Here is a 20704-nt window from a genome sequence, read left to right as displayed (position 1 = left end):
TAACTGTCTCGGCATTTCCAGGTGGGCTGATGTTAATGGGGTTTGCGGTTAATAGCTCGGGAGAGCAATCTGTCAGGCACTGTAATAAACACTGCCAGTCAAGGTGACTGGGAGGCCATCAGCCCCTCCTCAGTCCACCCATTTACTCATTAATCACCGTAACTGTAACTTAAAATGTCACAAAGCTGGAAACTCTTCCCTATCCCAAACCAAAACTTAAAAGGACGTTACCTGGCTGGGTCTAAACTCCACATAACTCGCTTGCAGTTGACTTTGACCGGGAGGCTGAAGAAATGGCACCCTTTGCTGCTGTGAACTGTAGCCCAGACATTGCCCCAGGGCTGCCCCAAAGATCCACAGCCATCCCATGCTGCGGGCTGACCGCCTCACTGCTAGAGGCATCCTGGTTCCTGGACGTCCGCTGGCTGCGCAGGAACCTCTGCCTCTTCCTCTTATACCTGCCCTTCCTGCTCAGTGCCTGGGCCTGCCTGACTCAGGTAAGGAAGGCTGTCTGCGGCAGGGGCCCCACCTTTAAACTTCACACATGAGTCAGCCTGTGCCAGAGCGCACATAACAGTCCCGCAGGTAAGCGCACCGCTCTGTAATTCCTGTGAGGTGGGGCGGGCATCACCTTCCAACCACCTCACCCTGCAGACGCCCTAAATCACAGGCTGAGTCACGGGCAGGGAACACGCCCTGGGTAGGAGGGTGGAAATCCAGAGTCCCTCTCTTTCCCTCGGGCTATCAGTTTTAATCAGGCTAGAAAAGAGATGGAGGAAGGGGAAGAATGTAGGCAAACTGTGGGCTAAATATTACAACTTTGGAGTCCCCAGAAGACCACAGCAGGTCAGATTTGTTTTTGCAGGTTTAAAAAGTGGGAACTCGTATGCGCAGATCACCTTGGGGTTTTCGGCTACCAGGGGGCCAGGAAAGAAAGTGAAAGGTTTTGCTAAGCCTACGTACTTATGGATGTATGGAATACACAGAATGAGTGTTTGCTCCTTTTATTAATCATGCTAACGTTGTGCTTTTGCCCTGATCTTTAAGAAAAGACATATTTATAGCCAGAGAAATTAAACAGTTTCATTTTATGGCACATTTTAATCATCTGAAGACAGCTCTGGTTGACTGGACCTCAAACAACGAGAGTCCTGCTGCAAGCTAGAACATAATGTCCTCTAAGAAATCCAGGATATTCTCTGGAATTCAACTCTACTGGGGAGTTGAGAGTGGGTAGAGGGAGGCTCCGGATTAGAGAAAGGTATAAGGTCAGTTATTGGGAAAGCAGGGGCTCAAATACTAAGATGCTGACTGGTGAGCTCCTTCATTTAAAAAATATGTTATTTTAAAAATTGATAAATAATAATGATAAATACTTATGGAGTACATAGTGATGTTGTGACACATACAACGTTTAGCGATCAGATAAGGTAATAACATATCCATCATCTCAAACATTGATCATTTCTTTGTGTTGGGAATAGTCAATATCCTCCTTCTATCTATTTGAAACTATAGTACATTATTTTCCTACCCTGGATTTCTCTAACCCTCAGCATCTATTGAACCTCTGTGGCTTTCCTATGAATTCTGAGACACTGATGATGTCTTTTTCACATTTAATTCCTGAAGGGAGTCTAAGTAAGATATAAGATAAGCCCTGCAGAAACTTGAACAGAGAAACAATAGACAGAGGGCCCCAAACCATCCCACAGTGCTGGACAGCAGCCAAAAACGGCCACAGGAGCTCCCTAGGGAAATGTTGCGGATGGGAAAATTTCCTACCTGACAAGAGTCACCAGCGTAGGCAGGGGGGCAGGCACAGATTTCCACAGCAAGTGCTATGCGTCCACTTCCTGTGTCAGAGGCTTCCTCTAGCCCCACCTCGCTCAGGGTGAGCCTTTGAGTCTCTGTGAAGTAGAGGCCTTGGATGCGCACATCTGCCAGTCTAGACAGCACTGTCATCAGCTCCTCCCTAGACACTGGGGCACGGCTGCTGGCATGTCTGAAGTTTCCCTACACATGGAAACAGAAAGTCAGGGTCTTCCTTAGGCAGGCTCACTTCCAGGGGTTCCTTAGAGGCAGACACCCCGAATGAATCAAAAACAAGACACTTAAAATGCATAGGGAGAAATGAAATAAGATGGGGAAATACCTGCCTCCGGGAGTATTTACATTTAGAAGTCAGGTGTCCTGGGTTATTCCCATGAAGGAAGGGAAAAAAATGAAGGCAGGGAATAAGGGGCAATAAAATGAAATAAAATTCCCAGTGTCCTACTTATCTTTTAAATGTGCTTTTGTTTGTGCAAACATAAGGTGAGTGAGAAAGAGGGAAGGAAGGTATATGGAAACTGACTGAGTCATGCAGCTCAGGTCATTCATTAAACGTACACATCGGTGACAGAAAATACAATCTTTTCTTGCACAAACGTTTATATTATTTTATTTTAATTGTTATTGTGGTAAAAAACACACAACATGAAGTTTATCATCTTAACCATTTTTAACTGTACAGTCTTGTTAACTATAAGCACAACATTGCACAACAGATCTCTAGAACTTACCAGCTTGCAAAAGGGAAACTCCATACCCATTGAACGATTCCCTTTTTCCCTCCCCAGCCCCTGGCAACCACTATTCTAATTTCTGTTGCTAAGAATTGACTATTGCAGATAATTCATATAAGTGGAATCATGAAGTATTCATCCTTTTGTGACTGGCTTGTTTCACTTAGCATAAGGTTCTCAAGGTTCATCTATATTATAGCCTATGACAGAATTTCCTTCATTTTTAAGGGGGAATAATGTTCCATTGTATATATCTATATATACCACATTTTCTTTGTCTATTCATCTGTTGATGGACATTTGGTTGCTTCTTGGCTATTGTGAATAATGCTGCAATGAACACGAATGTGCAAATATCTTGTGAAGATTCTGTTTTCAGTTATTTTAGGTAGATATCCAGAAGTGGGACTGCTGGAGCATATGGTAATCCTACTTTTAATTTTCTGAGATATTTCCATAGTGTTTCCACAGTGGATGCACCATTTCACATTCCCACCAAGAGGGTTGAAGGGTCCCAATTTCACCACACTCCTGTCAACACTTGCTATGTTCTGTTTGGTAATTTTTGTTTTTTTTTTTTTTGAGACAAAGTCTTGCTCTGTCACCCAGGCTGGAGTGCAGTGGTGTGATCTCAGCTCACTGCAACCTCTGCCTCATGGGTTCAAGTGATTCTCCTGCCTCAGCTTCCCAAGTAACTGGGGTTATAGGCACGTGCCACTACACCTGGCTAATTTTTGTATTTTTAGTAGAGACAGGGTTTCGCCATGTTGGCCAGGCTGGTCTCAAACTCCTGACCTCATGATCTGCCCACCTCGGCCTCCCAGAGTGCTGTGATTACAGGTGTGAGCCACTGCACCTGACCTAATTTCTTTTTTAATGTATTTTTGGTAGAGACGAGGTTTTGCCATGTTAGCCAGGCTGGTCTCGAACTCCTGACTGCAGGTGTGTGCCACCACGCCTGGCTAATTTTTTGTATTTTTAGTAGAGACGGGGTTTCATGGTGTTAGCCAGGATGGTCTCAATCTCCTGACCTCGTGATCCACCCACCTCAGCCTCCCAAAGTGCTGGCATTACAGGCGTGAGCCATTGCGCCTGGCCTCCAATAGCCTGCCATTTTAACCTTTATATTTTGTTGCCCTTGTTGAACTCAGTTTTTACATCTCTTAAATAGGCACAGTAATACCTAATGTCTTGTGCTATCATTATAATTAAGGCAAATTAAATGATACAATATATATAAAGTGTTCAGCACCATTCTTAACAAATGGTAGCTATTACTAACATACAAATATGATGCTTATATAATTTTAATTTATATTTTAGCAGCTTAAGGAATAATTTACATACAATAATATTCCCTCATTTTAAGTGTACAATTTGTAATAAATTTACGGAAGCATGCAATCATCATCATAATGTAATTTTAGAACATTTCTATTACCTTAAAAAGAACCCTTGTGTCAATTTGTAGTCACTACCCATTACCACCCTCAAACCCAGGCAACCACTAATCTACATTCTGTCTCTATGCATGTGTCCATGCTGGACAATTTATATAAATGCCAGCTTAATTTCAACAGTATACAAAAACTTTGTTTCTATTAGTATCATTCTCTCCTCTTCTCTTGTATGTTGCTATCATATAAATTGCATCTTTATACATTGTGTGCCATTTCCAGATGGCTGCAAGGCTTTGAGTAATTTCCAGAGTTCTGAAAACGTTGATTCTGAACTTTTTTTCCCCTGTTTGCCAGTTCTCTCATTGCTTTTATGAAGGACAGAATTTTTAGAGATTCTCTATCATTTTACTGATATCACCTGTCTCACATAAATAGAATCATACAATATGATACTTTTTTTGTGTCTTGTAGCAAGTATCAATATTTTGTTTCTTTTATTGCCAGATAGTATTCCATTGTATAGATGTACCTTTTCAGAAACATTAAAATATGTCTGCAAGTTCAAAGTACTCAAAAAGTTTCACCTAGAGGTACTGGTCATATTTAATAATATAAATGGAACACTATTTTTAAGGAATAGTTGTAACCAAATAAGTATAACAAAAGTTTTATGATCTGATGAGCTTTCCTTTATTTTGCTAGTATTACTCTTATTTCTTTGGATGTAAAACATTTTCATAGCTTTTCTATTCATTCATCCTAAGCATATGTTGAACATTAACCAGGTCTCAGGCACTGAGGGAGACCTGAGGATGACAGAGAGCTATGTCATAGCATTTACAAGCTCACAGGTTTTTTGTTTGTTTGTTTGTTTGAGACAGGGTCTCACTCTGTTGCCCAGGCTGGAGTGCAGTAGCGTGACCATGGCTCACTGCAGCTTCGACCTCCTGGGCTCAAACGATCCTCCCATCTCAGCTTCCCAAGTAGCTGGGATTACAGGCACACCCCACCATGCCTATTGAATTTTGCTTTTGTGCAGACAGAGTTTTGCCATCTTGCCCAGGCTGACTCATGGGGTTTTTAAGATATGGATAATTAATTGTGAAATGGGAGAGAAAGTGTAAAAAGGCTGGACAGATGGTACCAAGAAAGCCACATGAGCATCAAACACTCCACATTTTATATAATTCATGTTTTGAATCTATACAAGTTGGGTATCTCTGAAATGTTTGTGACCAGAAGTGATCCAAGTTTCAGAATTTTTTTTTTATTTTGGAACATTTGCATTGTATTTACCCACTGAGAATTTCTAATCTGAAAATCTGAAAGCTGAAATGCTCCAGTGAGCATTTCCTTTGAGTGTCATGTTGGTGCTCAAAATAGTTTGCGTTTTGGGGCATTTTGGATTTTGGATTTTCAGATTAAGGATGCTCAACCTGTATATATAAACTTATATTTATATAAATAGAATCCATATTTTACAATTCTTAAAATGAGTAAAAATCATGATTGTCTGAAATAATTAAGTCACAAAACAGAAAGGACCATCCTATGGTTGCTCTTCCTTTACCTCGACCACGTGCACTCGTCCATGATGCAGCCGGTCTGGCCGTGGGGTGTTTGTCTCCTCATAGATGATGGACATGTGCTGACCCTGTTTAAAGAAAACCATGAATGTGTTAGTACCTTCCCTGGAATCTTTCAAGATTTATAACTGATCTAAGAAAACATTTCTATGGTCTACATCATATGACATACCTGACTTAAAAAAATAGTTCAGAATTAACTGACTGGTAAAAATATTAGTGACATGGAAACAGAATAATTATAAGTAACACAGTGTCTTTTCACAAATAGGAAATCAGGAAAATTGCCTTGGACAAAAATAGCTTAAAAAGATGGAATTTCTTTTTTTTTTCTTTTTTTCTTTTTTTTTTGGCAGGGATGGAATCTCACTCTCTTGCCCAGGCTGGAGTGAAATGGCACAACCTTGGCTCACTGCAACCTCTGGCATCTGGGTTCAAGCGATTCTCCTGCCTTAGCCTCCCTAGTAGCTAGGATTACAGGTGCTCACCACCACACCCTTCTTATTTTTGTATTTTTAGTAGTTTCACCATGTTGGCCAGGCTGGTATCAAACTCCTGACCTCAAGTGATCCACCTGTCTTGGCCTCCCACAGTGCTGGGATTACAGGTGTGGGCCACTGCACCTGGCAGAAAAAAAAATTTTTTAAACTATGCCTTGCAGTCAATGCAGGAAGTGCTGTTTTCATTACTGGCCACCAAGCCGCCTGCAGTGGGAAGAAAGTGCTTTGGTGGGTGGGTTACTGAGGAGGGTGGGGAGGGCAGAAGGTTGGCACATGCAGGGAGCTGCAGCTGGCATGTGGAGCGAAAAATTCCCCTGCTGCCTCCCCCTGTGGGACCCAGCCTCACTCGCTCTCAGCCTCCAGCCCACCCCATTATGGTGGCTCACATGTGCATCTTAACAGGGCAAGGTGGGGTGGCCAGCACTACTGCATCAGCACCCTACCATCAGCAACCCTGCTGCAAAAACACACACATGTCCCAGCTTTTCTGCTGTAGCACCAAACCCTAAAGGTGTTTGGTATTTCATTAGGGCTGGTATTTCAGAAAGAAGGCCATTACCTAGGATCACATATCATTTAAAACCTTAATCTAAGAAACATGCCCTAGAGGCTCTTAATTACAGTGGATTAGAACAAAGCAGCAGGGAAAATGTTTTGTGAGCCTAAATTATTTTCCATGTTTGAAGGTAAAATTAAACAGAAAATTTGGTCATTACCTCTCAGTGAATTCTAATGGTTTGCATAATAAACTCTTTGGCAGTAAAAAAATACGCCTGGCCTGAACTACAAGATGCTCTGCAAAAACATGAAACTGAAATACAGCACTGCTGTGACTATGTTTTTACTGTGTAGCTATTTTTCCTTAGACTATAACTCTAAAATCTTTGCTGCTTTATCTTCAAGATATTCTGCAAAGGTTCCTTGGAGTTTTTAAAACAGTTTAGTAGATTTGCATACCAGTAAAAACAAAGCAACACAGCAGTGCCTGAACACAAATATCTACCAAGAATATGCTGTGATGAGGTGTGTGTGACTTGCTGGTCCCTGTATACAGTACATGACATGAGAAAACCTTTCCCAAAGCTATCATTACATCACATTAATTACACCCAATAAACCAGAAATAGAGCCGACTTCAGGCAGTGGCACCCTACCCTATGTTTAGGGTATTATGCCCTGTGTCGTGGGGAATTCAAAGTAGGATGTGATACTACCCTTGCCCTCAAGGAATTTTCTAGACTGCCGCACTGGATTGTGTGCCAGGCACATAGTGTGTGGATGTTGTTACTTCCTTTCTCAAAAAACAAACGTCCCCTCAGTGGTGGGTGGATCACTTGAGGTCAGGAGTTTGAGACCACCCTGGCCAACATGGTGAAACCCTATCTCTAAAGAAAATACAAAAATTAGCTGGGCATGGTGGCCCATGCCTATTATCCCAGCTACTCAGGAGGCTGAGGCAGGAGAATTGCTTGAACCAGGGAGGCAGACTAAAAATCCTATTATAGCATCAAACCCTTCCAGACTTGTTTTCAATGACTCTGCACACACTGATGATACAGCCCCATTGGACTGGTCATCCATGAGCACAGCCTCCTGCCCTGTACCACCCCCGAGTCCTGTTAGCCTTAGTCCCTGCCCCTGGAAGGGCACTTCTCTTCTTATGCCCATTCTTAAAGACTTAGCTCAAAATGAACCACAAAGTCTTCTAAGGGCCTCTCAGACCACATGACTCCCATTCCCCCTACCCAGACCCCAGCACTGAGAGGGCCCTGTTTGGCTCTCCTCCAATAGTTACCATTCAGTGGGTTGGAGTTCCTGGCATATTTCTCTAATCTCCCCTCCTTTTGAGAAAAGGGGTCACCTGTCCTTTACAGAGTCCAACAATATGATCTTGCCCCATGGGAAGGATTCAAAGACATTTATGAAACAAAATTGAAAGATAGAAACATAAAAAATGCTTAATATGTGGCTGGACATGTGGCTCACGCCTGTAATCCCAGAGCTTTGGGAGGCTGAGCAGGGAGAATTGCTTGAGCCTAGGAGTTTGAGGCCAGCCTGGGCAACATAGTGAGATCCTATCTCTACAAAAATTAAAATTAAAAAATCCTCAGCTGGCCATGGTGGTGTGTGCCTATAACTCCAGTGCTTGGGGAGGCCAAGGCAGGAGGATTGCTTGAGGCCAGGAGTTCAACTCCAACCTGGGCAACGCAGTGAGACCCTGTCTCTACAAAAATAAAAAAAGTTCAAAAAAAGTTTAACATGAGGCAGTAACTTGTGAGAGGCAAAAGCAAAATACGGTTAAGTACTTTGGAGGCAGAGAAGACAGACAGCATTTGGTCAGAGGAGGCAGGATCCTGAAAAGATGTTACATGCTTTCAACTTTCATTTAGTTTCTGCAAAATATTGGAAATGATTTAATCTAAACTTTTTGTAGGCCACATATCAAGATGTCCTAAATTTAGATCAGCACCAACTGCAACTGCCACTTCCTGCCACTTAGGTCATGCTCTGATACCTACAGTGAGCTGTACATCCGGCTTCTTTTCCAGAAGAACCATGTCGCCAGGCAAGCCGAAGGACTTGGCTTGGTAAGTGAGGTAACCACCATATGAAGAAACCTAAAATGGAATTAATAGCATCAATAGCACAAGCATTAAAAGAGATGATGTCAACATCAACCCGCATGAAAAGCACTTAGGCACACAAGGTGTGGAAAGAAACACACTCGACCCGCTAACAAGGGTTGTATCTAGGAGGTGGGGTTGAGGATGGTATTTTTTCTACTTTATGCTATTTTTAATGTCATTTGAAATGTTTAGCATGAACATGATTGAGTTTTACAAGCAAGAAGATACCTTTATTAAAAGGAAAAATATGGCTGGTTGTAGTAGCTCATGCCTATAATCCCACACTTTGGGAAGCCGAGGCAGAAGTATCACTTGAGGTCAGGAGTTAGGGACCAGCCAGGGCAATACAGTGAGACCCTGTCTCTACAAAAATATTTAAAAATTAGTCAGGTGTGGTGGTGCACACCTGTAGTCCCAGTTACTCAGGAAGCTGAGGTGGAAAGATTGCTTGAGCCCAGGAGTTTGAGGCTGCAGTGAGCTATTATTATACCACTGCAGTGCAGCTTGGGCAACAGAGCAAGACCCTGTCTCTTTAAAAAAAAAAAAAAAATGAAAGAAAGAAAAGAAAGAAAGTAAGAAAAATAATAGTCGTGTTCCTTTTTTTTCTAGATGATTACTAAACCAAAATGTTTATTTAATCCACAACTATTCTAGGAAATCTAGGCCATCGGTTTCTTTTTTAACTGAGAGAACTGGATAATATCTATCAGTCACAAAATAACCTCTAAAAATAAATTTTCTCCAAAAACAATTCTCCTGAAAGCAGATGGTGAACATTTCCCAAATTATTGTGAGTTCTGCTGCGTACAGTAGCCATGGCTGACAACTCCAGCAGGTGCACAGACCTCTCAATGTCCCACAAGCAGCATGATGGTGGTGAGGACATGGAGTGAATGGTCAGTTTTCTGACAGCTACTTCACACCTTGGGTCCTGACACCTCCCATCCTTTAAGTAAAACACAATCAAGAAGGAAGAAGTGACAGAAGGATGAAAATCACAGGCAAGGTCACCTCTGATTAGACAGAACAAAATAACCTATAGGAAAATGCCAACAACTTAGAGCAGGCAGGGGAAAGAAGCCACGCTCTTCTAGGATCCCATTCAACAGAAGCTTTTCCCTAGAGTCTGTAACCTGACAAAGCCTTACAGATCTTTGATCTTCAAGCCTGGAAGTATTCCAAGGCAATGTCTTGAATTATTATTGTGATTAAGTATTGCTTTTTTGATGGGCTTAAAGTGGTTTTAAAAACATGGCCACAAATTCTTTGCACTCCTGCCTTCAAGAGGTGGGGCTTAATTCCCCCTCCTCCTTTTTGTTTTGTTTTGTTTTGTTTTGTTGAGACGGAGTCTCGCTCTGTCGCCCAGGCTGGAGTCCAATGGCTCGAGCTCAGTTCATTGCAACCTCCGCCTCCCAGGTTCAAATGATTCTCCTGGCTCAGCCTCCCGAGTAGCTGGGACTACAGGTGCCTGCCGCCATGCCCAGCTAATTTTTGTATTTTTAGTAAAAACAGGTGTTTCATCATGTTAGCCAGACTGGTCTCAAACTCCTGACCTCAGATGATCCGCTTGTCTCGGCCTCCCAAAGTGCTGGGATTACAGGCGTGAGCCACCAAATTCCCCTCCCTTTGAGTGTGGGCTGGGCTTAGTGACTTGCTGCTAATGAATAGAATAAAGGAGAAGTGAGGGCATGGCAGTTCTGAAATTAGGTTACAAAAACACTGCAGCTTCTGTCTTGAGCTAGCTCTCTCTCTCTCTCTCCCCCACCCTGTTACCCACCCCTCATAAGCTGCTTTGGGGGAAGCCAGCTGTCATGTCATGAGGACCCTCAGGTAGCCTATGGAGGGTCTCACGTGATGAGAAATGGAGGCTTCCAGCCCACAGCTAGCCAGAAGCAGAGGCCTGCTAACAGCCATGTGGGTGAGCTTGGAAGCAGATGCTGCAGTCCCAGGGGACTACAGCCCTGGTTGACATCTTGACAGTAACCTAGGAAGACTCTGGGCCATCCCCTCCTGAATTCCTCATCCAAGATAATCATTATTGCTTTAAGCTGCAAAGTGTTGGAGTAATTTGTTACATAGCAATAGATAATCAACACATGGGCCCATCATATAGCGGTAAAGAGGAGTATTAAGTGAAAGAGAAGTGGGATCATAGAAGAGAGGCAACATTTCCCACACTCAGATGTCAAAACCCACAGTCCTTCACCCAGAAGACAAAGTTAGAGACCTCAGGCCAACAAGGCCCTATTATTTTAGTCCTCCTAATGTGAAAATTTGGCATCCCCTGAGCCAGGCCCTGTGAAATCCACCCGTTAGCAAGTTCCACCCTTGCTAAGAAACATATGTCACCTCACGTTTCCACATGAGGCCTGCATTTCTGTCCTCATAAAATGGATGGAGGTGGCCAGCCTCTGGCATAATAACTCTTGCAGCAAAGGAAGAGCAAGTGGTTTGTAAGTTCCTGAGGAGTGTGTAACTATGTGATTCTACTTAGGAAAGTCGAACTGCCACCAGATCCTGCGTTTCTTTTAATAAGCTTGTGAGTCACTTGTTAGCTTTTGTTTTCCTAACAAAGAGGCTTTCTTCTGCCTTAAAATAAAGAATTCTCAGCATTGGCATTTAAAAGCACGCATGTCCCATTTGCAATAGATATTATTTAAATGGTTATTTCCCTGGAGGAAAATTCTTTGACATTGGGTAAAAACTGAGAAAAATGTTGTGGATGATTTCCTTTGCTGGTAGCTCATGCATGGCGACAGTGGGGCGCAGTGTGTGCCTGCTCAGCCCCTCACAGCAGGAGGCAGGGTCTCTTCCTCACTTTTAGTTCAGCTCATTTCTGGAATGTTAGTAACCTGAACTGCTGGATGCTTCCTTCCAGATTTCCAGGAAATGATGCTCACGCAGCAATAGCAGAGGCCCACTGAGGGCCCAGAAGAACAGCAGGACATCATTACCTTGTCCCCCAGGTAGGAGATGGGTGCGACCCAGGACGCACTGCGGACGGTTGTGGGCAGCTCCTGGAGATCTGCCACCATACTGTTGCTGCCTGGGTTGAAAGAGACAGGGATGTCCACTCTGTCTGCCGTCTCCAGGTGCCAGCCCAGCATATCCACAAACTGGAAAGAGGGAGAGAAGCAAGGGATGGAAACGTCTTGGTTGTGGCATCCCTGGTGATGGGTGCATGATATACTACAGAAAGCTCCACGGGCAGCCTCCTTGCCTCAGAGGCCTCCTTTATGCGTCTACTCCTGCACCTGCCCTCCCGAGCCAGAGCCCCGTCTGACCCATTGCCACTGGGAGTTCCGGGGAAGGCAGTGGCCTCACATGTGTGGGATTTATCTTTGTAACCCAGCACACATCATTGTTCTTGACATTTAGTAGGTGATCAATGAGTGTTTGAATAATAAAGAAATAAGTGTATGAATAAAAACTAGGACCATGGCGCATTTAATGGCAAGCTCCTTATAAAGAAAAATGTGATGTGGAATTCAGTGGCCTGCTATTATTATTTTTCTCTAAATGGAGCATCAAAATTAAATCTTTTCCTGGTCACAAAGGAAGCCAGTTAATTTTGAGGTAAAAAAAAAAGAAAGAACTGAGCAAGCATAGGATTGGATTAATGCTTTCTGGTTCCCAGGGGATAAGAGACTTCAGAGCAGATTTACAAAGTATTTTTTTTTTCCAATTACTAGCTACACTCCTTTTAGGAGACAGGCAGTAAAAGATATGAAATAGGCAGGCAGTAAAATATATAAAATAGTATTTTTTGGGCCAGGTGCGGTGGGTCACATCTGTAATCACAGCACTTTGGGAGGCCGAGGTGAGTGGATCACCTGAGGTCAGGAGTTCAAGACCTGTCTGGCCAACATGGTGAAACCTTGTTTCTATTACATATAAAAATTAGCCGGGCGTGGTGGGGCATGCCTGTAATTCCAGCTACTCAGGAGCCTGAGGCAGAAGAATCGCTTGAACCCGGGAGGCAGAGGTTGCAGTGAGCCAAGATCATGCCACTGCACTCCAGCCTGGGTGACAGAGCGACACTCCATCTTAAAAAAAAAAAAAAAAAAATCTTTTTTTGAGTACTTGTTGGATATAAGACATGACTCACACAAAGAAGGCAAGCATGAGGTTACTGGTTCATGGAATAATGAAAACAAGAAAAGTTTTAGTTTTATGAAGTTAATTTTTAAAATGCCCAAAGAAGGCCGGGTGTGGTGGCTCACACCTGTAATCCCAGCACTGTGGGAGGCCAAGGTGGGAGGACTGCTTGAGCCCAGGAGTTTGAGACCAGCCTGGGCAGCATGGCAAAACCCTGACTCTACAAAAAATACAAAAATTAACCAGGTGTGGTGGTGCATGCCTGTAGTCCCAGCTACTCAGGAGGCTGAGGCAGGAAGATTGCTTGAGCCCTGGAAGCGAAGGTTGCAATGAGTTGTGATCACACCACTACACTCCAGCCTAGGCAACAGAGACCCTGTCTCAAAAAAAAAAAAAAAAAGAAAAAAAAAAGTGACCAAAGAAAAGATATGATAAAATAGGTGAGAAGGAAAGCAAAACAGAAAGAAGAGAAGTAAAAATGAGAAATGAGGGGTGTGATATTGTGACATAACAAGACATCATGAGAGATACGGATTTGGCTATTACTACCAGTTTCTGGCACAGAGCTCCTAAAACCCTTGTAATTTCCTGAATGATAGGGGTGATAGGAGCATCTTTTGCCATAGTAATTGGTCTTAGTCCACAGTTCCTGAGGCCAGAGCTTCTAAGACCCTTGGACTTTGATGTGGTAATAGTGTCTCTTTGTGTGCTAATGAGATAAGTGGTGGCTGAGTCCTCTGGGTAGCTTCAGGATGGGGGCTTGTAGCCAGGAAGACCAAGGTAGGATGAGAGGGTTGGGACTTTCAGCCCTACCCCCAACCTCTGAGGAAGGGAGAGGGACTAGAGATTGAGTTAATTATCAATAGCTAATGATTTAATCAATCACGCCTACATGAAAGAGCCACCAAAAAACAAACAAACAAACAAAAAACCCTAAATGGTAGTTTGGGAGAGCTCCTGGGTGGGTAAACATGTCTGCATGCCAGGAGGGTGGTGCGCCCTAACTCCCATGCCTGGAACCCTCTGGACTTTACCCTATGCACCTATTCACCTGGCTGCTGCTCTGTATCCTTTATCATATTCTTTATAATAAACAGCAATAGGAAGGAAAGTGTGTCCTGAATTCTGGGAGCCATTATAGCAGATTATAAACATGAAGAGTGGGCTGTGGGAACCCCCAACTTGTAGCAAAGCACTGGAGAAGTACTGGAGGCCTGGGATTTGCAACTGGCATCTGAAGTGGGAGCAGTCTGGAAGAACTGAGCCCTTAGCCTGTGCAGTCTGATGCCACCTCCAGGTAGAGAGTGTCAGAAGTGAATTGAATTGCAGGACACCCCGGAGTGTCTGGGAGAATCAGAGAATTTTTAGTATGGAAAAAACCCCACACATTTGGTGTTAGAGTGTTGTGAGTATAGAAACAAGGTTTTCTTTTAAAGGGGAAAATGACAAACTCGATTTATTTAATGAGATTTATTGGGCATCTATTATGTCCCAGATCCTGTTCTAGGCACTAGGGGTGTATCAGGGAACTCACCATTCTAGGGATGGAACAAGAAGGGCAATAAACAAATTTTAAAACAAAATGTTAAATAGGGAGTGATGACTCCTATGGGGAAGACAAGGGTAAGGTCAGCAAGAGTGTCCAAGGTGTGCTATTTTATAGGGAGTGGTGAAGGAAAGCCCCTCTGAGCACATGACATTCGAGCAAACAACTGACGAATTCAGGAAACAAGAATTTTAAAACACTGCAGGCCAAGGAGCAGCGAGGGATATGCTTATCATTTAACAAATCCATGTACAAAATGTTCCCCAGCACTTTCTGTCAATGCATACCTTAGTCCTTCGCTTATGTGAGCTGTGACATTGATTATTTACTCCAAAACAGAAACAGCTGGTACAACCCTTGAGATTGGCTGGGTCCAAATGGAATGAGCCTTCTTGACACACGTTACACTCTGTGCCTTCTACATTTTCCTATTGAAGCAAAACATGAAGTAAGAGATCACGTGTTCCAAAATTTCCCTAGTTGCAATTAGCTACTTGCACAAATTAAATACCAACACAAGATGTTAGGATGAGGATGTGAGCAAAACATTAAAAGAGATGTTAATTATTAAGCTTTCATCCCATGTTAATTGTTTAAACTTTTATACCACACACAAATGGAGGAGAGAATTCTGTAAATTTCATAAGATGCCCCTGGGGCATCTTGCAAGTAGAGAAATAGCACCATACGGTTCACAGGATGGGGAGACCAATTCATCTCACTCACCACCACCTTAAAACATCTCCTGGGAATTGGAAGGTCTCCTACAACCTGGCGGAACCCCTTGGAGCAGAGATGATCACCTGGAGTCCATGGTCCAGGAATGGGTTTTAGGTGAACCTATGAACCTCATGAAACTGTAGATAAAAGTTTGTGCTGATTTTTCTGGAAAGGGTCTATATCCGTCATCAGATTCTAAGGCGGTCTGAGACCTCTCCAAAAGATAAAAGGGGTCTTACCTCCTAACTATTTCTGTAAAATGAGATCGTGACTATAAAATGCTACATACACTATCAACATCTCTTACGGGTCAGTCCCATTTCCCACATACTTTTCTATGTTGACTCAACATGAAGCACTTTCCTGCTGACCGGCAGCTGGTGTCTGGCACTGCACGATCTCTCTTACCTTGCAGAGGCAAGCCCCGGTCCCTGGGTCACACACTCCTGGCTCAGTCCCATCTCTGTTGCAATTGCAGGGAACACACTCAGGGAAGCGGTAAAACCCGGAAGCACATCGGTCACACTGCCGCCCTGTGATTCTGGGCTTGCATCTGTACACAAAGTAAAGGAAGCAAAAATCATCATCTTTGTACACACAATTTTAAAGTGCTCACTTACACTATAGTGGACTAATTGGTGCGCAAAGCCAGTTAAATAGATAGACAATGCCTGCTTATAGTCCAAGGCAGAATGGAGAGAGGCAGATAAAAGGCACTTATAGAATTTAGGTCATTGACCAATGGCCATTGTGGATGGTCATGGATGACCGTCGTAGATGGGTCAGGCTTAGCACTAGGTGTTGAGGGCGCAAGAAGGGACATGGCCCCCGAGCCTGGAGGGCTCCCGCAGATGGCCCATAAGTGGAAATGATGACAATCTACACAGAGTCTAACTGAGGTTCAGAGGAGTAGCAGGTGACAAGTTTCCCTGGGGGAAATGACTCCTGACCTGAGCTTTAAAGGGCAGAGTCATAGGGTAGGAGTTGGGATGCGCATTCCAGACAGAAGGAACAGAGCGGGAGATCACTCAGTGTGTACAGGGAACAACACAAGCATGGTGCTGCTGGGGCAGATGTCCAAGCAGGGAATGCTGCCCCATGGCCTGAGGAGGTAGGTGGTGTCAGATCATCAGGACAGAGGGGCTGGACATGGCAGCACAGCGCAGTAGCTGAGACCTGTACATGCAAGGCTGCAGTTCTAATCCAGCTCTGACCATATGAGACACACCATCTTAGCAAGTTCTTTAACTTCCCAAAGCCTGCTTTTCACACCTATGAGGGACAGAACACGGTAGCTGCTGCCTCCTGGGATTACTGGGAACCCATGAGGCAGTGCATGCAAAATTTCATCCCAGTGCCTGGCACATGGCAAGTTACAAACAAGGCAACATGAACAGCTGTTAAGGAGGAGAGGGTGTGGTTGGACTTGTGTGAAGGATGGAGCCCAGAGGGTGAATTCCAGCAGCAGCAGCAGCAGCAGGATGTCAAGTCAGGAGAGAGACTGGGGGCTGACCTAGGGCAAAGGTATCCAGATGGGGAGGAGGGATGGGCTCCCAAACTATTTTGGGGTGAGGTTTCTGGGAACTGTAAGATTCTGGATGAGGAGTAGAGGAAAGAAGAGAAGACAAGGAAGACTCCCAATTTCCCTGCTTGGGTGACAGAGTGGATCTTAATGTCCCTTGTTACCTGCAAGGGCCAGAGCTCAGAGGAAAGCACAGTCGGGGGTGGGAGGGTCACTCTGAGTCATCCACCCTCAACCATCTGCAGGTCCTTTTAACTGAAGATCCGGGCAGACAAGAAAACACAAAGAGCTGAGCAGAGGCAGAAAAGCAGTGGGCTATGGCCGTGCCTGGAGAACCCAGAACTCGAGGTTGGGGAGGGGAAGAGAAACTGCTGTGAGCCCTGGGGAGCCAAGCACTGCATTCAGAGCTGGGATCTACCTACACACTGATTCTCTTCTGTGGGACTAAGGGAAGTATTAGAAATACATTTTTATTGGCATATAGGCAATAACATTTTATTGTTCAATTACTACCAAATGTAGGCCATCACCTATCTCCTAATACCTGTGAAAATATCTTACCCCAGTGACCATCCTAAAAAAGTTAAATACGACTCTTCATATCCCATTAAGTTTCTCTTTGGCAAATATCTGCTTATTTCCCTTTGGCAAATATCTGCTTTGGCAAATATCTTAATCTTTGTATGTGATTAAGAACATAAACTTGGAACCAGGTAACCTGCTTTGAATCCCAACTCTACCACTTACTGGACCTTGGGCAAATTGGTCACTTTACAACCAAGTTTCTTCATCTGTAAAAATGGAGGTAACAATACCTACTTCACAGGATTGTTGTGAGGATTAAATATTACATGTAAAAACCTTACAGGAGTTGCTTGCACACACGTAAGTATTTGCTATTACTATTCTAGCTGTGACATGGGCTAAGGGGAGGAGCCCTTAGCCTGTCCACTCGGCACACCTAAAAGGACCAACTCAGCATTACTTGCAAGACCTCCTGGCAAGTTGCATCTTTCAGCCCCATCCCTCTCACCTCTCCCTACTTGATACCTGCAGAAATGATTCCATAAGGAAGTAGCCTCAAAACCACACTTAGAGCAATGTAGGTATAGAGTGTAAATGTTCTGCTTGAAGTGGATGGCTCTAGTGCAGTGGATTGTAAACTCTGGGAGAGGATCGGAGACGCTTTTGGAAAGCTGGGTAAACTATGGACCATATTCTCAGAAAAGTGTCCACTAAACTCACAGAAAGACTCATTCTCATATACACACAATTTTGCATTCTCTTATCAGAGGGCTCCTGGCCCCAGGTTAATAACAACTGCTCTCTTCTTGTGACCCTCGGACTAAATGTAATCAGGCAGTCTGGCAAAAATGTAAAGCCTGTTCTCAGTTGATTCCTTATTTCTGGAGAGACAGCGAGTGTGGAGCACAAGGACTCTGGTGGTCTAGAGACCGGAAAGAAGAGAGAGCAGATGACCCCTCCCAAAATAAAAGCCATCAGAGAGAGAAGCCTCAGAACAGAAGAGGGCCTTTGGAGATGGCCCGACGTAGGCTGGGTGAACCTTGCTTCTCTTTTCCTGGCAGTGAAGGAAAGAACACCACGCACAGAGGGACAGTGTTGCCATGAAGTGCCAACCTGGCAGACTGGCATCCCAAGGTCTGAACGTTTCTTTTAGCAAACATGCGGGGCTTCTGGCCAAGGGTGAATTAATAAGATGCTGGTGGTAGGTGAGCAACTCACACACTGAACGCCATTGGTGGGCACAGCTCAGAGTGTCCCCTGAGCAAGTGATCTGGGCAGGGACCTGGAAGGTGAGGTCACGCAGACAGGAGCCTGTGGTTTTTTTGTGTGTGTGGTTTATTTTTTTAAATTTTTTTATTTTTTATTTATTTATTTTTGAGACGGAGTCTCACTCTGTCACCAGGCTGGAGTGCAGTGGCGCGATCTCGGCTCACTGCAAGCTCTGCCTCCTGGGTTCATGCCATTCTCCTGCCTCAGCCTCCCGAGTAGCTGGGACTACAGGCGCCTACCACCATGCCCAGCTAATTTTTTGTATTTTTTTAGGAGAGTCGAGGTTTCATCGTGTTAGCCAGGATGGTCTCGATCTCCAGACCTCGTGATCCGCCTCCTTGGCCTCCCAAAGTGCAGGGATTACAGGCGTAAGCCACCACATCCGGCCCTGGAGCCTGCGTTTTATATTTTCTTTTCTTTTTCTTTTTCTTTTTTTATTTATTTTTATTTATTTATTTTTTTGAGACAGAGTCTCGCTCTGTCACCCAGGCTGGAGTGCAGTGGCACAATCTCAGCTCACTGCAAGCTCCGCCTCCCGGGTTCACGCCATTCTCCTGCCTCAGCCTCCCAAGTAGCTGGGACTACAGGTGCCCGCCACCATGCCCAGCTAATTTTTTGTATTTTTAGTAGAGATGGGGTTTCACCATGTTAGCCAGGATGGTCTCGATCTCCTGACCTCGTTATCCACCCAACTCGGCCTCCCAAAGTGCTGGGATTACAGGCGTGAGCCACCGCACCTGGCCACGTTTTATATTTTCACTTCACTGGAAAGGAAAGGAACAAGAGTACCTGCAGCAAGGGCAGCTGTGGAAGCTGCTTGTCCAGACAAGGAGGAAGGGAAGCAAAATCATGACTGGCCTGTGTGTTTATTTTAGAATGTATGCGAGATGATCCAGTGGAAAGAGAGTGACTGAGAAGATGTGGCCAGTCAGTAATATAGGACCAAGCTCTGAGCCTCACACAGCACATGGGTAGCAGCTGAGAGCACTAAAGCAGATGGGAAAAAAGCCAACAGAGCAGAGGGAGGAGAGCAGCGGCCTGCAAATGGGACCCTGAGTGGCCCCGCTGGGCCTGCTAGGCCAGGGTGAACCAAAACAATATCTATATTCTTGAGTACTGCAATGTTTAGATAATTGAGTTATGCATCCTGTGCAAAGACAGTTTTTGGTGTTGCCATGACAATAGGGAAGTTTTTGGTGGTGCCATGACAATAGGGAAGGAAGAGGACATTTCCTCTTCAAAGTCTGGCTGAACATCCTTTAAAATGACCTCATGTCGGCCTGACTTGGTATGTTTCTCTACAGCGAATTTATGGTACCCAAGGAACAGCCCTACCAGAATTTCTGGTACCCAAGGAGTAGCTGCAGAATGGCAGTTCTGGGGAGGCAGGTCAAGAGAATTTATCTCCATGGCAATGGGGCTCCTGGCCAAACGTTTTGTAACAACATCTGGGCATGGGTGGGTGCTTGCCATGTCTCAGAGAATCAGGCCCAGATGTGTTGGGGTGAGCTGCATCCTTTGGTCATTAAACACTGTAGGGGCTGGGTGCAGTGGCTCATGCCTGTAATTCCAGCACTTTGGGAGGCTGAGGCAGTGGATCACCTGAGGTCGGGAGTTCGAGAACAGCCTGACCAACACGGAGAAACCCATCTCTACTAAAAATACAAAATTAGCCGGGTGTGGTGGTGCATGCCTGTAATCCCAGCTACTCGGCAGGCTGAGGCAGGAGAGTCGCTTGAACCCTGGAGGCAGAGGTTGCGGTGAGCCGAGATCACGCCACTGCACTCCAGCCTGGGCAACAAGAGTGAAACTCCATCTCAAATAAATAAATAAATAAACACTGTAGGGCCCTTCATATTATGCTCATATCAAAGTCCAGTTTTAATCTAGAGCCCAAAATCTACCTTATTTATTTATTTATTTATTTTTTTCACTCAAGAATTATTGAGTGCCTTCTACATACACATTCCTTTGTTAGGGGACATGGGAGGGAGGGGACAAAGTACAATAAGTCAGTCTTGATGTGGACATGTTTCACTGCGGACACAGGACCTAGAATGTGGAAATTAAGGGAGAAGCTGGCTAAGCAGTCAATTTGCTTTGGCCAATGAGATGATGAGGCGATCTCTGTGGACTCGTAGAAGGCTCCTTGCATTCTTTGAGTCTGTACTTTTAACACAAAAATCCTTGAAGGACAGGCATAATTTGGGGGTAGTAGGAGAGGAGGAGGGAGCCCTTTCACAACTGGAGAACAGAACACAGACAAAAAGTGTTTAGAGGAAGTGAGAAAACCAAGCCAGAGAAGAAAGCGGAAAAAACAAAAAGGTACTAAAAGTTAGGGTAG

General features: G+C 44.4%; 1 protein-coding gene across 2 annotated transcripts in view; it reads right to left on the bottom strand.

Annotated features, from left to right (window-relative positions):
• Positions 1-20704, bottom strand: part of LAMA3 (laminin subunit alpha 3) — a 268808-nt gene that overhangs the window by 83316 nt on the left and 164788 nt on the right. Inside the window, exons 33-38 of one of the 2 annotated variants that reach the window (XM_063597229.1) lie at positions 15453-15597; positions 14612-14752; positions 11635-11796; positions 8573-8671; positions 5538-5621; positions 1786-2016 (exon numbers count right to left, since the gene is read on the bottom strand). In XM_063597229.1, the coding sequence (XP_063453299.1) occupies positions 1786-2016; positions 5538-5621; positions 8573-8671; positions 11635-11796; positions 14612-14752; positions 15453-15597 (862 nt within the window). Of the gene's footprint in view, positions 1-231; positions 554-1785; positions 2017-5537; positions 5622-8572; positions 8672-11634; positions 11797-14611; positions 14753-15452; positions 15598-20704 lie in introns of those variants that run through there. The other variant, XM_024926324.4, reaches the window with a different exon arrangement.

The sequence above is a fragment of the Pan paniscus genome, chromosome 17 (assembly GCF_029289425.2).
Source record: "Pan paniscus chromosome 17, NHGRI_mPanPan1-v2.0_pri, whole genome shotgun sequence".
In the NCBI taxonomy this organism is placed as follows: Eukaryota; Metazoa; Chordata; class Mammalia; order Primates; family Hominidae; genus Pan; species Pan paniscus.
This window is presented reverse-complemented; position numbering and strand designations above follow the sequence as displayed.